Consider the following 17,617-nt stretch of genomic DNA (forward strand, 5'->3'; position numbering starts at 1 on the left):
CATCTCACTTAAGAGGCCGGGGGCCAGCGCTGTCTGGAGACACTTCCGGGTCACGTGGCCAGCGTGACGAAGCTGCTCTGGCGAGCCAGCACCAGCGCAGCACACGGAAACGCCGTTTACCTTTCCAGCTATAAAGCGGTACCTATTTATCTACTTGCACTTAAAGGTGCTTTCGAACTGCTAGGTGGGCAGGAGCTGGAACTAAAAGATGGGAGCTCACCCCGCCGTGGGGATTCGAACCGCCGACCATGCGATCGGCAAGCCCTAGGCGCTGAGGTTTTACCCACAGTGCCAGCCGCATCCTTGCATTGTATTAGATGAATACAAATATTGTATTGTTGTTTAGTCATTTAGTCATGTCCGACTCTCTTGTATTTATTGTATTAGATAAATACAATAAAAAAAAAGTGTGTTCTCTAAAGCAGTATGCAAAAGGTGGGGATAAACATTTCATGGAAGTGAGGGTGGTTAAGTCAAAATTTTAAGAAAAGCATATATTGAAATTTAAGCGAATCTGTAAAAATTGTGAAAATCAATAAAAATTTATGACCTGGAGGGGAAACGGATTCCTTCCCACACATTTTGTCTCTGGCCTGCCCAGTCGCTAAAATTATTGCATCCTCCTGGCTCTCAGGCCGTGTTTCTGCCTTTCCGTTGAGCGAAAGGAGCAACTGCTCCCTCTCTCCCTCTCTCCCTCCCATCTAGCTGTGCTTGCTTAATAATTTAAGATCCGTCTCTCGCTAATCCGCTGCCTCTGATTGGCTGACTCAGCAAGGCACTTTGGTCCTTCTCTAAAAAATTCATAAGGCGTTTGGAAGTGGGAGGCTGTTTGCTGCCAGTGCTGAGTCGGGGCAATTTGATCCACACGCTGCCCTTCCATTGGCGAAGGCGGGTTGCTCTGGCAGTGCCAATAAAATAAAATAAAATAAAATAAAATAAAATAAAATAAAATAAAAGCCCAGGCCAGGTGGAGTGGCTTTAGCAGACTGCTGAAATTCCTTTAGAAGGGACCTTCCTGCACGTGGTGCTAAGGAAAAATGCACAGAGGGATAGTTTAAATAGTCAGAAATAAAGAAAAAGCACCATACAAGGTGTCACTCATCTGCCATTCATTCCAAGCAGTGCATGGGGACGCGACTTCAGCTTTGCAAGTTCTAGGGTTCTCTAGAGGAAAGTAAATGAGCAGAATCTTTGGCGGTATTCTGCCTTCTTTTTCCAAAACTCCATTGGCCTGCCAACCTTGTTTGATAGAGTTCATGAACGTTGATGCAGTAGTTCTTCATGTTCTCTCTCTTTTTTATATATTTTTTAATTGACAATTTCAACATAACAAATTATCAAAACAAATCATCTTCTTTATTTCCCCCCTTCCCCCGTCCCAGCTCCCCAAGTAACCCTCCCCCCTCCCCCCAAAGACTTCCTTCAGTTCCTCTCTCTGATTTCTCAACTCATGTTCTCTGCATATTGTAAAATTGTATACATCCTTGTATTATCTATCTACTATCTTAACCCTCACAAAATTTGTTTATGTTTATTCAAAACCTGCCAAGGAGTCCAGTTCATTTTGTTGTCTTTTTAAGTAATTTGTAAAAGGTTCCCATTCTTCTTTAAAGTCACAGTTGCCCTTATCTCGCAATTTGCATGTCAATTTCACCTGTTCTGCATAGTTCATCAATTTCTCTTGCCACTGTTCTTTTGACGGGGTTTCCTCATTCTTCCATCCTTGTGCTATTAAGACTCTTGCTGCTGTTGTAGCATACATAAATAAGTTCTTTGTTTTCCTTGGCAGGTCTTGTCCTACAATCCCTAACAAAAATGCTTCTGGGTTTTTTTTACAAATGTCATTTTAAACATTTTCTTCAACTCATTATATATATTTTCCCCCCTTTTTTTAAATTTCTCTGCATTCCCACCACATATGGTAAAAGGTTCCTTCCTTTTCTTTACATTTCCAACATATGTTTGACCCAGTTTTATACATTTTTGCTATCTGTACTGGTGTTACATACCATCTATACATCATTTTCCTGTAGTTTTCTTTCAAAAGAGAACAATCTGTAAAAGTTCCTCATGTTCTCAAGGCCTAGAGCCCCAGTGCAGTGGCGTAGCGTGGGGGGTGCAGGGGGGGGGCAGCCACACTGGGCGCAACATTTGGGGGGGGCGCACTTGCAGCTCTCTGCCCCTACCTGGCTCACTCACTCTCTCTCACTGCAGTGCTGGCTGTGCGAATCCGATCCGAGCTGCTGGGTCGCCGCCCACTGTGGAGGGGGAGGGTGCCAGGCGTGCGTTGCGGTGCGAGGTGGAGAGAGAGAGATGGAGAGACTATCTGGGGGAGGGACAGTACAGCGACCACCCAGTGCAGCGCTGAGCGCGGGAGAGAACCACACCTGACCAGCCCAGGCAGCAGCAAGAAGAAGCTGGCAGCGGCGGCAGGTTAGGGGTTAGGGGCGCAAATTACTTGCCTTGCCCCGGGTTAGGGGGCACAAATTACTTGCCTTGCCCCGGGTGCTGACAACCCACGCTATGCCGCTGCCCCAGTGGCGGTGTTGGCAAAGCCAGTTCCTCTCAACTGCCCCAAGTCAGCAGCTTCATGCTCCTTTTGACATCACCACGCATGTTCTTCATCCAGGAACTGAAGATCCAAACTGTGATGCCTTCTAAGGAGACACTACCAGGTCTCTCTGGAGGGATCCTTTCTGCTCTGGCCAAATTCCAGACAAATCTGAACCAGCTCTATTTGGTTCAGGATCTGGGATCTGGCTGGATCTGGTGCATAGCCCAAGGGGCTTCTTCTTAGACCACCAGCTGTCAACAAATACATGGACAACAAAATTATCGTCATCAACAGTAGCAACAACAGGCAAAGGAGGGGAAGTTTGACAGGACGGTCCCTTGGTAAGAATCCTGTATATAGCATCAGCACACATCCAAAAGACATGTGCACGCTATACGATGTATCAGCAGAGTCAGCGGAAGCAAGATTGTGTAGGAATTGTGGCATCAAGCATTTTATTACATCTCATGTCAGTGGTGTTACAGCCTCACTGAGGATGTAGGCTGACTTATCGACATTCTTTGACATATATACCTGTACAGAGAGCATATTAACGCCCATCGTCTTCTGCAACAATGGTAGCTTTATCATGTATAATGAGATAAGAATCCAATGTCTCTATTTAGACCAGGTCTCTCCATGGTTTTAAGTTTGGTAATAAGTTATTAACAAACAACTTATTCTCATTATACATGATAAAGCTACCGTATTTTTTGCCATCTCACCCCTTGCTTTTTCCTGTAAGACCAATTGCAGTCGTTAACACTCGTCAACCGGTTTACCACACCTATCAGCCAATCACCCATTCCCACCACCCTTCTGAGTAATACCCCTCCCCACCCTCTCACTATATATAAAGGTCTGGTGACTTCTGTTTCAGTGTATCTGAAGAAGCGTGCATGCATACGAAAGCTCATACCAATAACAAACTTCTTATTGTTGTTTAGTCGTGTCCGACTCTTCATGACCCCATGGACCAGAGCACACCAGGCACTCCTGTCTTCCACTGCCTCCTGCAGTTTGGTCAAACTCATGTTGATAGCTTCAAGAACACTGTCCAACCATCTCGTCCTCTGTCATCCCCTTCTCCTTGTGCCCTCCATCTTTCCCAACACCAGGGTCTTTTCCAGGGAGTCTTCTCTTCTCATGAGGTGGCCAAAATATTGGAGCCTCAGCTTCAGGATCTGTCCTTCCAGTGAGCACTCAGGGCTGATTTCCTTCAGATTGGATAGGTTTGATCTTCTTGCAGTCCATGGGACTCTCAAGAGTCTCCTCCAGCACCATAATTCAAAAGCATCAATTCTTTGGCGATCAGCCTTCTTTATGGTCCATCTCTTACTTCCATACATCACTACCATAACAAACTTAGCTGATCTCTAAGGTGCTACTGGAAGGATTTTTTTTTATTTTGTTTCTCGAATGGTGTGACTTTATCCCCAATGGTGCACTCTTCCGTTGTCCCTTGAGACAGATGGATGCCAATAATTTTCATTCTATTCCTTCTCCAAACTCTGAGCAGCATCGCTGCCGGCAACTCCAGCATTTGGAATATTCATGAACATCCCATAGCAGCTCAGCAAATTGTTGGGGAAGGCTTGCTCTCTGATAAGAACGAGCTTCACTATTGCCAAAGCACAACTAGGTGTCTAGAGCAATTATTGACATTTCAGTTGTATTTTTAGCATACCAGCAGGTGCCCTTTGTGTTTGTATGTAAAAATTGGAAATGAGTTGGAGCAGGGATGGAAAGCTATTGTTGTGTGCATGCAATATTAACATGGCAAATCTGAATGCTTCTCAAAACAGACAAGCAGGGATTTCTTTTAAGCAGCGATAGGTCAACTACATTGCAATTCTTCTGGCTAGAGAGCTGGTCTCATCAAGCCCAGAAGAAAGGCGAGGAAGACCTTCCACAAGGTTAAGCAGGGGAGAATTCACATGAAAGCTTCAAACCATTTGCATTTTCTAATCTAGCTGGATGAATCTGCTGAAATTTCATGCCCTGTTGCAGGACATCTTTGGGATTCTGGAAGCTGCAGTTCTTGTGGAGAATTTCCAGAGGCTGTGACAGCTCTGAAAGTTGGGCTGATGCTGTCCGCTTCTGAAGTGGCTTATTATTTTGAAAAAGCATTTGACATTCTCTTATTATACAGGGTTTGCTAGGCACTCAGATACCCGTCCTCTTCAAGCTTTTTAAAATACTTTTTTTTTTTTTTGCAGCATTTTGCTGTGTTTCTGTTTGTAGCTGATTTCCAGGTTCCTATCCCTCTTGCACAGCTCCTTAAGCATTTTAACGGGAAAAAACCATGGTTAGATCTGATGCATAGATAAATGCATGAATATATGTCTTCTTCTTCTTTTTACAGTAGTAAAATACAAAAATGTGGAAGAAGCTTTAACACATGTAAGGACTAATGAGTCTGGAGAAGCATGCTAGGCTTAGGTCTAGAAAATCTGGATCCACATACACATTCTTAAAAAAACCAGAAGCATTTTAAAGTGGTATTATAGGTCAGGACATTAATAGGCAAGATGTTAAATTGTTTTTATATGCAACAACTGCAGCAAGAGTATTGTTAGCCCAGAAATGGAAACAAGAAGAAATTCCGATGAAAGAAGAATGGCAGACGAAATTAATGGACTATGCAGAATTGGACAAAATGACAGGAAGGATTCGAAACCTGTGGGACCAGAGATTTACAGAAGATTGGAAGAAGTATATGAATTATTTGAAGAGCAACTGTAATCAACAAATTATGCTAGTAGGATTACAAGAAGTTTTGTAAGGAGAAATATACAAAGCGTTACAAAGTAGAAAAAGATAGAGATATTGGTTATGAGTTTGAAATGTAATAGGGAGGATAAGAAATGCATACTGAGAGATTGGGAAATTTTCAGACAGGATTGATGGAAGTGAAACATTTGATTAAGATGTAAAAGTATGTTTAATTACTGTTGAAAATGATATGTTAAAAAAACCTAACAAAAATTATATTAAAAAAAGAAAAAAGAAAATCTGGATTCAAACCCTATTCAAGAAATGGATTATCATAGTTCTGTGGAGCAATATGCCCTGAGACTCAGTTTCCTAATGTGCAAAAATTAGAAAAGCAATGGACCGCTCTGCAGGGATGTTGTGGAGGTGATTTTAATGAAGATAGTAATGTAAAACACTTTGTACATGGGTGGTCTTCTTATTATACACAAAACAAGATCTGTATGTGCAACAAGCAATGCTAATTTTTTCAGGGGCATGGCCTGTCAGATTATGGGAACCAAAACAGAAGGCAGAGGATAGAAGACAGATGCCCGCTGAAAGGTCGACCGAGATGTTTGTCAGTCAAGAGTGACTAAGGGAGCTAAATTTATATAGTCTGGGGAAAGTAAGACTCGGGCAACATGGTCACAATCTAAAAATATCTTCAAGGTAGCAATATAAATGAAGGGAGGGAATTGTCCATGGTCCCAGAGGAAGGGTAGACAAGGAGCAGTGGCTGGAAGGTAAAGAAGGAAAAGTTTGTTTTGGAGATTAAAGGGGGGAGAGTTAACTTGAGAGTCCCTTGAGAGTTTATTCATCTTGTACAGAGGTGGATATTCCAGGGCTATTTGATCTGGGAATGGGTGGAGGTGCCTTAGCAAAACTTCTATATCTTTATCATCTATCTATCTATCTATCTATCTATCTATCTATCTATCTATCTATCTTAATATAAAAGGTCAGCTTTCTATCTCAAATCAGCCCCAAGAAAAAAACCATACCATTTTCCAAAAAGCTGTCACAAACCAAAAATCACTTGATTGACCATTGCTCAGACCATTGGAAGCATCTAAAGAACTCTACAGTGGGTTATCGATCTATAAGGTGGGACAACTCACCTTTGCAGAAGAACTTACAGGTAAAATAAGAGTCACGTGTGGAAAAGTGAAAAAAATATGACTTTGTTGGAGAATGATATGATTTTTTTTCTTGTTTATGTTTAATAAACAAGAAAGCAATATTCCCTCTCCATCTCACTATGCAAGACGTTGGAATTTGTGATGCTAACACTCTTATAAAATGTATATTGTATTTAATGCCTTTCCCAAATTTCAATGGTTTTCATTACAGCATTTTACTCACAATGATGAAAGATAACCAGGGACTGTGTTTGCTATTCTATTTCTTATTCACTACGCAATCACAGAGCAGCAAATATCGATTAACTTGTAATTGTTGCTGTGAATGTAATATGAAACTTAAGATGATTGTGGAACGAAGGAGAGTTATCTTTTCCTTTTTATACCTTTTACTGGAACATGCTTTGTTTCTTTGTTGTGAAAAAAATCTATAAAAAGTATATAAAAAACAAGCTAACCAGAAATTATTCGGTACAGACATGGCCATGCTCTCCTAAGCGCTCCGTGGTTTGGAAATAGTATATGTTTCTCCAAGAAAGATGGGAAGAACATAGGCAATTTCTCTAAGCACTCAGTTGTCCTCCAGTAGGGCCTGCCCAAGACATTTTGCCACCTGAGGCAGACCCCAAAATGGTGCTTCCTCCTCTCTGCAAAGGAAGAAGGGGTGAGTGAAGACCTACATACATCATGAACAGGAGCGTCTCCACTCCCATTGTTCTGCCTGGACACTGAGATCCACCTCCGAGGGCCTTCTGGCGGTTCCCTCACTGTGAGAAGCCAAGTTACAGGGAACCAGGCAGAGGGCCTTCTCAGTAGTGGCACCCGCCCTGTGGAACGCCCTCCCACCAGATGTCAAAGATAACAACAACTACCAGATTTTTAGAAGACATCTGAAGGCAGCCCTGTTTAGGGAAGCTTTTAATGTTTGATGCATTACTGTATTTTAATATTTTGTTGGAAGCTGCCCAGAGTGGGAAGCCCAGCCAGATAGAAGAAGAAGAAGAAGAAGAAGAAGAAGAAGAAGAAGAAGAAGAATTTGGATTTGATATCCCGCCTTTCACTCCCCTTCAGGAGTCTCAAAGCGGCTAACATTCTCCTTTCCCTTCCTCCCCCACAACAAACACTCTGTGAGGTGAGTGGGGCTGAGAGACTTCAGAGAAGTGTGACTGGCCCAAGGTCACCCAGCAGCTGCATGTGGAGGAGCGGAGACGCGAACCCGGTTCACCAGATTACGAAACTACCACTCTTAAACTCAAGGGCATCCTGATCAAATTTGCAGATGACACCAAACTGGGAGGGGTGGCTAACACCCCAGAGGACAGGATCACACTTCAAAACGACCTTGACAGATTAGAGAACTGGGCCAAAACAAACAAGATGAATTTTAACAGGGAGAAATGTAAAGTATTGCACTTTGGCAAAAAAAATGAGAGGCACAAATACAAGATGGATGACACCTGGCTTGAGAGCAGTACATGTGAAAACGATCTAGGAGTCTTGGTTGACCACAAACTTGACATGAGCCAACAGTGTGACGCGGCAACTAAAAAAGCCAATGCAATTCTGGGCTGCATCAATAGGAGTATAGCATCTAGATCAAGGGAAGTAATAGTGCCACTGTATTCTGCTCTGGTCAGACCTCACCTGGAGTACTGTTTCCAGTTCTGGGCACCACAGTTCAAGAAGGACACTGACAAACTGGAACGTGTCCAGAGGAGGGCAACCAAAATGGTCAAAGGCCTGGAAACGATGCCTTATGAGGAACGGCTAAAGGAGCTGGGCATGTTTAGCCTGGAGAAGAGGAGGTTAAAGGGTGATATGATAGCCATGTTCAAATATATAAAAGGATGTCACATAGAGGAGGGAGAAAGGTTGTTTTCTGCTGCTCCAGAGAAGCGGACACGGAGCAATGGTTCCAAACTACAAGAAAAAAGATTCCACCTAAACATTAGGAAGAACTTCCTGACAATAAGAGCTGTTCGACAGTGGAATTTGCTGCCAAGGAGTGTGGTGGAGTCTCCTTCTTTGGAGGTCTTTAAGCAGAGGCTTGACAACCATATGTCAGGAGTGCTCTGATGGTGTTTCCTGCTTGGCAGGGGGTTGGACTCGATGGCCCTTGTGGTCTCTTCCAACTCTATGATTCTATGATTCTTAACCACTACACCACACTGGCCGGGTATAAATAATAAATGATGATGATGATGATGATGATGATGATGATGGTGAACATGGAGGGGAAGAATGACTTACATTTCGATCTGCTGCCTCAGTGGTTCTTGCCGCCTGAGGCAGCTGCCTCATCTTGTCTCATGGGTGGGCTGGCCCTGTCCTTCAGTCTCCACCATCCTTTCCCTATAGACAAAAGACTTTCCCCACAATCACATTCCCTGCTTCTTTTTCATTGTTGGTGGTAGCAGCAAATTGGTGTGCAGTGAGAGAGGGAATCTTTCCTCCTTCCTCTCCATTGTCTTGTCACATGTGGTCAGAGTACGCACAGGCTCAGGAGACCAAGTGAAATGTAGTTTTCCTGAAAACGCTTCTCATTGCCATTTGAATACAATTCAAAGTCTTCGTGCTGACCTTTAAAGCACTAGACGGCCTTGGTCCTGGATACCTGAAGGAGCGTCTCCACCCCCATCGTTCTGCCCGGACACTGAGGTCCAGCGCTGAGGGCCTTCTGGCGGTTCCCTCATTGCGAGAAGCAAAGCTACAGGGAACCAGGCAGAGGGCCTTCTCAGTAGTGGCACCCACCCTGTGGAACGCCCTCCCACCAGATGTCAAAGAGAAAAATAACTACCTGACATTCAGAAGACACCTTAAGGCAGCCCTGTTCAGGGAAGTTTTTAATGTGTGACATTTTAGTGTAATTTTGGTCTCTGTGGAAGCCACCCAGAGTGACTGGGGAAACCCAGCCAGATGGGCATGGTATAAATAAATTATTATTATTATTATTATTATTATTATTATTATTATTATTATCCAGTATCCTGGTCTCACAGTCGCCAAACAGATGCTTGTGGAAAACCTGCAAGCAGGATTTGAGCACAAGAGCCCTCTCTCCTTCTGTGGTTTCCAGCAATACATATTCAGAAGCATTGCTCCCTCCAGCTGCGGAGGCAGATCATAGCCATTGTGGCTAGCAGCCATTGAGAGTCCCCTCCTCCTCCATGAATTTGTCTAATTGTCTTTTAAAGTCCCTTCAGTTCTGGGTTTCCACGTTGATCCATCACTTCCTCTGTTCACGAGCACTTTCTCTTTAAATTGCATATTCCAGGACAAGTCTTTATCTACACTAAAGCAAAAAATAACAATACAGCTTTCAGAGACTGATGCAGGTGGCGCTGTGGTCTAAACCACTGAACCTCTTGGGCTTGCTGATCAGAAGGTCGGCGGTTCGAATCCCCGCAACGGAGTGAACTCCCATTGCTCTGTCCCTGCTCCTGCCCACCTAGCAGTTCAAAAGCACACCAGTGCAAGTAGATAAATAGGTACTGCTGCGGCAGGAAGGTAAAGAGCATTTCCGTGTGCTGCTCTGGTTTCCATCACTGTGTTTGTTGCGCCAGAAGCAGTTTAGTCATGCTGGCCACATGACCCGGAAAAGCTGTCTGTGGACAAACGCCGGCTCCCTTGGCCTGAAAGTAAGATGAGCGCTGTAACCTCATAGTCACCTTTGACTGGACTTAATCGTCCAGGGGTCCTTTGCCTTTTTTTACATTTTGCAAATTTCCCTGTTCATGGGGTCCTGGGTATGGTCTCGAAGGGTCTTGGGATCCTGTTCTGACCCTCTGCCAAACTCACTGGGGAAATGGGCTATAATAACAGAACTTACTCAAAAGGCCGGGTCGAGTCCAGGAAAGGCAGGGAAATGCAGGTAAAGCCAGGGTCTGCCTCAGAGGAGGCAGAAGTGGTCAGCACCTTGGACAGAGCCCTGTGCGAAAGCTGGCTGCAGTACTCTCAGCAATGGCCGGGGAGATTTGCAAGGTGCAAAGGCCTTCTGAAGATGGACCAGCCAAGCCCACCGGTTCGCTCCACCGCCTCTGAGAAGTTGTTTCTGCCCTCAAGAGCTACTGCTGTGTCCTGCAGCTGTGTGGGGGATGACAGGGACTGCCCTGGGACTCAGAGTGGGGGAATGGTGTTTCTTCAAGAAGTCCTTGCCTCCCCACTCATGTCCTCCTCTGTTTTCAAGTTTGGGTTGAGGTGGGTGGGTGGGGGGTACAACACTGCAAAGTGAGACCATTCAGGGTGTATCAGGACCTTTAATCTGCAGCCACACCAAGCAGAACTGGGTGGTCATATAATAATAATAATAATAATAATAATAATAATAATAGTAATAATAATAATAATAATTTTTTATTTATATCCTGCCCTCCCCAGCTGAAGCCAGGCTCAGGGCGGCTAACAACAATAAAATAATACAACATTCTAAAATCATTTCATTATAAAATTAATTCAAATCAAATTGATGCCAACCATTGGGCTAGAGTTCTGTGACGATTGCCAAAGGAGGGAGTCAGGCTGTGCCCTGGCCAAAGGCCTGGTGGAACAGCTCTGTCTTGCAGGCCCTGTGGAACGATGTCAAGTCCCGCAGGGCACTAGTCTCTTGTGACAGAGCGTTCCACCAGAGCGGAGCCACAGCTGAGAAAGCCCTGGCTCTAGTTGAGGCCAGCCTAACCTCTCTGTGGCCTGGGACCTCTAAGATGTTTGAAGACCATAAGTTCCTTTGTGGGACATACCAGGAGAGGCGGTCCCGTAGGTACAAGGGTCCTAGGTAATTGTGCTGGGCCTGGAGATAACCTGTGAAATGCGGTCCAGGACCGGACCAGAATCCGAAGGTTCTGCTAGGAGTCAGTCCAACAGGGCCAAGGCAGGAAACCACGCAAGGACAGATACAGGATCTAGCATACAGCAATGTTGCTCCCACAACCTGGGGCGGGGTCCAACAGCCTTTTATCTTTGTCAAGGTAGCGGCCGGTCCTGATCCCCCAGCAACTCACCTCCCTGTCTCGCCTGAAGGCGAGCACTCCTCCTGCGAGTACTCAGGTCTCTCCTTCTCTCAGACCTTAGTCTCTGCAGCTCGGGAGATGTTGGTGGGCTACTAGACCCAGGGGCCGCCTCAGCCTCCCCTGACCCAACCAGTAGTGGAGCAGCTGTGACAGCCCAGCTGGAGGCAACGAGCATCTGGAGCCAGGGCAGGCTCCGGCCCCTGACTCGGCCCAGCTGGTGTTTGTTGCAGGGGAACCTGTGCAGACTGGGGCTCTTCAGGATCAGGCCCCAGACTTGGTTCGGATGATGCCTGAGGCAAAGGATCTGGTTCAGACTGAAACTCCTCTGGTTTCGAGTCTGAGCCCGAGTCCCAGGCCATCACAGTAATACAGCATGGACTTGGTAGGTGACAGGGCTGCTTACAGGTCCTCCTCCTTCTCGGAGGCCTCATCCAGTTCTGGGCTTGTCCCAGCTGGCAGTAGGTCTGATAATCAGAAGCGCTGTTAGATGGATTTCGTGAGCCTTTATGGTTGCTAAGAAACTTATAGCTGGAGCTTGGAAAAAGAAACACCTACCCTATATTGCACAATTGGTTTGGGGAGCTCACTGGCTTGCCTACATTCATACCTGCATCATATAGATGTCAAATCTGTGTGGATACTTGCTTGAACATCAAGAGGGCTTATATTACTGTATATTAGATGCTTAACTTAAGACACATCTAGTGATGGTTACTGTATCTGTAATGTGAGCCAATATTGTGAGGTGTTGTGGTTTTTTGCTACTATTAGTATTATTTGGATATTATGTCTTTTTTCTTTATTTTATATTCTTCTTTAATTCCCCCTTTCATTTGCAAATGGAAAAAAATAGAAAAGAAGAGAAGAGGACTTTTAGATGGAAAAGAGAAAAAATAAGTGCTATAGGAGGAGGAACAAATCACCGAGAAGTGAATGAAATACTTGGACCAGTCTTTCCAGTGGATGCTATCAGAGAGATATCTCCCACCTTTGCAACCTATTTTTTTTTTGGGGGGGGGTGGTATGTGTAAAACAATGGGCTTATCCACACCTCCATTTGCCCTACTGCCTTTCCCAGGGGAAGCCCATTCTTTAGTGTTGAATCAGAACAAATGGCAATTGATTGTTCTGTGGATTGCCATGTGTTCCAATTTAGCACGAAAGAGTGGTTTTTCTGGAGGAAAGCAGTGGGGAAAGGCAGAATCTCTTGGACTCATGTCTAGAAAGTGTGGGATGAGTGCAAAACAGTTCAGACTCATGCTTTCTAGACACGGGACAAGTGTAGACGAGCCCTTTGTACAGCAAAGATGACAAAAGATGAACCTTTCTCTTTCTCTTGCATATTCCAGGACAAGTATTTATTGATGCTAAAGCAAAAAAATAAATAAAACAAATACACCTTTCAGAGATTGATACAAATTGATTAATTGAAAATTGACAAGATGCTGGGGCCAAATTGACATTCACCAGAGAGTTCTTTAAAAACTCAGGTATGAAATTCTTGATATTTATTGTTTTTCAAATGTGAAGCCTATCTCCAAACCTGGCCTCCTAACCAGAGTACTGAACACAAAGTACAGTATGTTTTCTGCCCCAGAATATCGGTAGGAAGCATTATTAAGGCTAGAACTGTCAAATACAAGATAACACAAGAAACAGAAAGCAACTGAGGATGATTACAGGTAGAGAAGGCACATCAAACCATCCCCTTTCACATCACATTATTGTCCCACAATTGTCCTTGGGTATGAGGAGTCCAGAATCCATATTTCTTTTTATCATGACTAATAAAGGACAACCAAACAGCAGAGAAGTTGTCTGTGTTTTGATTCTTGCAGCGTGCCCATCACTGAGATATTAATTTTTCCATTAGCGCTAGACTACATATCTGTTGGTGCCAGTCCAAGAGCAGCTCTGCAATCAGAGTCCTCCGACGCTTTGCAACGGTTAATTTTGCCACTGGCATAAGGTTAAGTAATATGTTATTTCAGGAAGGCAATGCCACATGAAATTTGGGGTTTTCTGAAAGCCCATAATGGTTTGATGTTTTATTTGTCTATTGAAAGCTCTTTATGGTTTGTTATTTCACTTGTTGCTGCCTGATGCCAGCTGTGGCGCTCTGAACCAAAGTTTTGTGCTGCTGAAAAGCTTGCTTGTTACCCTTGTCAACTCAGCTGGGCCAAGAGAACAAACTGCTGGGACCCTTTTGCATATTTTTTTTTAAGCCATCAATTCACAATTGCACCGGCTTTATGTTTTATCTGTTGTAGCTTTGAGAAAGCACCTTGCATCTTAAAGCTTGCAATCATATTCTACCAATGCAGGGACTTCCTCAAGATTATTTTGAATACAACAGGTTTTGTCTTAAAAGTATCTTTTTGGCACAATATATGGGTTTGTTCTTCTGTCTTTTGCAGATTTGTGCATAAGTATGCGTAATCACAGTCCAAACAAAATAAAAAAAATCCTTCCAGTAGCACCTTAAAGACCAACTAAGTTAGTTCTTGGTATGAGCTTTCGTGTGCATGCACACTTCTTCAGATACCTATCTGAAGAAGTGTGCATGCACACGAAAGCTCATACCAAGAACTAACTTAGTTGGTCTTTAAGGTGCTACTGGAAGGAATTTTTTTATTTTGTTTTGACTATGGCAGACCAACACGGCTACCTACCTGTAACTAATCACAGTCCAGTTCTGCATGCTTCTTCTTCTTCTTCTTCTTTTTCTTCTTCTTCTTCTTCTTCTTCTTCTTCTTCACCAAGAAGGGCGGGGTATAAATAAAAATTTATTATAATTTATTCTTCTTCCTTGGCGATCACTCATAGCTGAGTAAGATTGTCTTCCATAAACACAGATTTAACAATGAGTCCGTAAGTGACTGTGGAGGCCAATTCTGGATCCACGCATCCTTCCACAGTAGGGACATTGTTTTTCGGGTGGGAGTTGATCATGGTGTGGATTTGCCAAGCGTGCCTTCCAGTGTGGTGTAGTGGTTAGGAGCGGTAGACTCATAATCTGGTGAACCGGGTTCACTTCCCTGCTCCTCCACATGCAGCTGCTGGGTGACCTTGGGCCAGTCACACTTCTCTGAAGTCTCTCAGCCTCACTCGCCTCACAGAGTGTTTGTTGTGGGGGAGGAAGGGAAAGGAGATTGTTAGCCGCTTTGAGACTCCTTCGGGTAGTGATAAAGTGGGATATCAAATCTAAACTCTTCTTCTTCTTCTTCTTAGCATGTTTTTCCCTTGCGACCTGAGTTCGAGTGTCAGTTCTGCACAACCCAGGTTCTGGTTTCTTTGAATAAGGTCGTTGGAGGATTGTGCTTTGTGTTCATAAAATTGTAGAGTTGGAAGGGACCACCGGGATCTCAGTTGGTAGAGCATAAGGCTCTTAATCTCAGGGTTGTGGGTTCGAGTCCCACACTGGGCAAAATATTCCTGAATTGCAGGGGGTTGGACTAGATGACCCTAGGGTCGCTACAATTCTGTGCATAGGAACCAACACTTAGGGACCGAGCTCCAGAGGTACCAACTTAAATCAAATATTGGGGGAGGGGGAACCAGGTAAGCCCTGCCCAGAATAACTGATCACATGACGTGGTGTACCCATATCATTCATTTGCCCATCAAGGGGGGGGGGGACTCTATTGGAGTCGGGCAAGAGACCTCGGCCCCTAGCAGTTGGCTGATATGCTCCGGTTCCTTTGCCACCCCAAAATAAAATATTTGAAGGGGCAACCCCCCCCAGTTGATTGGCATTGCCATTCAAATGGTGTGCATGGACGCCTGCTTTGATCGATCATGCGGGGAGAGCCATACCTGGGCCCCCCAATATTTTATTCAAATATCGACGGTATATTTGAATAGAATATTTTGATGGTGTGATTCCCCCCCCCCGCCTGCGCCGTTGCCAAGGCTGCCGGCAGCCTGAGAGAGGCGCAGGAAGGGTTAAGGGAGGGGGCGCGGGGAGGCACCGCCGGCGTCGGGGCGGAGCTGCGCCAAAAGCAGGCGGAGAGTGGGCTGCCCAGATTGCAGAAGCTCCTTCTCGCTTCCCCTCCACGCCGCTCCCCCTCCCGGCCACCCGCCGCCGCCTCCCTCCCCTCCGCTCCTCCGGCTCCTTCGCCAGCGCGGGGAAGCTGCGGCATCCTCCGCCGCAGCGCCCGCTCTTCTTCCTCCTCCCTCCTCCGCGCCTCTTCCTCGCCGACCGCTCCCCGCAACCCCCGCCATGCCACGGCCCCCATCCGGCCCGGGGCAGCCCCTCCGCCCTCCTCACCCTCCTCCTGCTCCCCCCTCGCAGCCCCTCTGAGACCCCCCCTCCTCATCTCCCCCCCCATCGCCGCCCCATCGCAACCCCCCCCCCCAGCAAAGCAGGATGGTGCAGAAATCGCGCAACGGAGGCGTGTACCCGAGCGCGTCGGGGGAGAAGAAGCTCAAGGTGGGCTTCGTGGGTCTCGATCCCGGCGCGCCGGACTCCACCCGCGACGGCGCGCTGCTCATCGCCGGCCCCGAGGGCGGCAGCAAGCGCGGCTCCATCCTCAGCAAGCCCCGCTCGGCCGTCTCCGGCAAGCCGCCCAAGAGGAACGCCTTCTACCGCAAGCTCCAGAATTTCCTCTACAACGTGCTGGAGAGGCCCCGAGGCTGGGCGTTCATCTACCACGCTTACGTGTGAGTAAAGGGAGCCGGCGGACGGGCGGGAGGTGGTGGTAGTGGTCTCAACTGGGGGGTGGCGGGGGCGGCCGCCTTAAGACCCACCACCGCTCCAGCCGCGTAGGACCATCTCTCCATTCCATCTCCCCTGCCTCCACATCTCTTCTGGCAAGCCGAAAGGCGCCCGCACCCCTTTAATCGATAACCCTTTGAAAACCCAATCCTGCCCCCTCCAGCCACGGGCCCCTCCATCTAGGATTCCTTCCTCCCAGCCAATTCCCCCTTCTCCATCCACCTCCATCCTTGCAGCATTCCCAACCTTTTTCTACAGCAGCTTCCCTCCCTCTTCCTCTTCTCCATCCGTCGCTGTGCCATTCCTTCCATCTATCGTTCAGTCCACCTAGGCACCTAGTCGGGAGATCTCCAGTTGTAAATATCTGCCTAGCCACCTACCCTTCTGCCGTCCATCCTTGGAGATCGCGTACCATAGCCCTCTCTCTCTCCCTCTCTCCCATCCTACCTATTTGTCTTGGCTGTATCTGGACGGAAGTGCTATCTGCAAGCCGTATCTGCAAGCTGCAAAGAGATGAATAGGCAAGGCACTGCTACCGATTTCCCATCCCTTCCCGTGCACCGATTTGTGCCAGTTTCCCCTGCTCTTTGCGCGGTAGGGTTACTTGCCAGTTTGCTACTCTTAAAAACAACCACACAAAACCAGAAAAAAACCTGCCATAACCAGTTAGTTTTGGGCCTCGATTCTGGCGCCAGGCTGCTTTGCTTGCAGGGGTGGGGGTTGGGGAGACACGTGTCCATTAAGCTTTGCTTAGCCATCGATCCATCATTGGGTAAAAACAGAAAAAGGTGAGAGATGAAGCAACAACCCGGAAGGGGGTGGGGAGGAAGAGACAGGAGGGTAGAAAAAATGACTCACCCTCTCGCTAATCTAAAAACAAAGCAAAACAAAGAAAACCCAAACAAACCAGGGAGCCATTCATTGAAAGTGGTAAGCGGCATATCTAAAGAAACAAAACAAAAGGGAATAGTGTTTCCTACAATGCATGAGTTACCTGTGGAACTCATTGCTACTGTATGTTGTGATGGCAGACCGCTTGCATCCTTAGGCTCAGGGGAGCGCAAGATTGGATTGCAGTTAGTTTTTGGGTTATTCAGGACCTTGGGTTATTCAGCTCCATCATCTCAAAGGCAAGATCCCAGGATTGGGCATCGCCAACTTTCCCTGTTTTTGTATCTCTCTCTGAAAAAGACACAGTTCTAGCTGCCTCTGGCAGGGTGGTTGGCCTGCTCTAGTGGATAAATGTTCATTTCATTTCAGAGCCTGTTTGCTTGTGTCTTCATCTCCCCTCTCCTCCGCTTCCAGCCAAATGACAGCTACCTGCTATCGGTCATGTTACTTTCTTTGCAAACAATTGGAGGAATAATTGCAAGGTGGGGGGGGGGGATGACTTGCCGTGTACTGTCTCCCCAAGGGCTTCATGCAGTAAATCAAAGTTACTGTT

At 46.1% G+C, this 17,617-nt stretch overlaps 1 protein-coding gene and 1 long non-coding RNA gene across 11 annotated transcripts in view; one reads left to right on the top strand and one right to left on the bottom strand.

Moving 5' to 3' along the window:
* Positions 1–2,577: 2,577 nt before the first annotated feature.
* On the bottom strand, positions 2,578–16,758 carry LOC309345219. Its single transcript, XR_014158109.1, has 3 exons — positions 16,621–16,758; positions 8,701–8,802; positions 2,578–2,805 (listed from the first exon to the last, which is right to left on the bottom strand). It is a non-coding gene; the product is annotated as an uncharacterized lncRNA (long non-coding RNA).
* Positions 15,466–17,617, top strand: part of KCNQ2 (potassium voltage-gated channel subfamily Q member 2) — a 139,148-nt gene continuing 136,996 nt past the window's right edge. For 3 of the 10 annotated variants that reach the window (XM_081867626.1, XM_081867628.1, XM_081867627.1), the window contains exon 1: positions 15,474–16,118. In XM_081867626.1, the coding sequence (XP_081723752.1) occupies positions 15,826–16,118 (293 nt within the window). In that variant the 5' untranslated portion in view covers positions 15,474–15,825. Of the gene's footprint in view, positions 16,119–17,617 lie in introns of all 10 variants that reach the window. The other 7 variants (XM_081867630.1, XM_081867622.1, XM_081867621.1 and 4 more) reach the window with 4 other exon arrangements.

The sequence above is a fragment of the Podarcis erhardii genome, assembly GCF_964252035.2.
Source record: "Podarcis erhardii genome assembly, chromosome: 6".
NCBI lineage: Eukaryota > Metazoa > Chordata > Lepidosauria > Squamata > Lacertidae > Podarcis > Podarcis erhardii.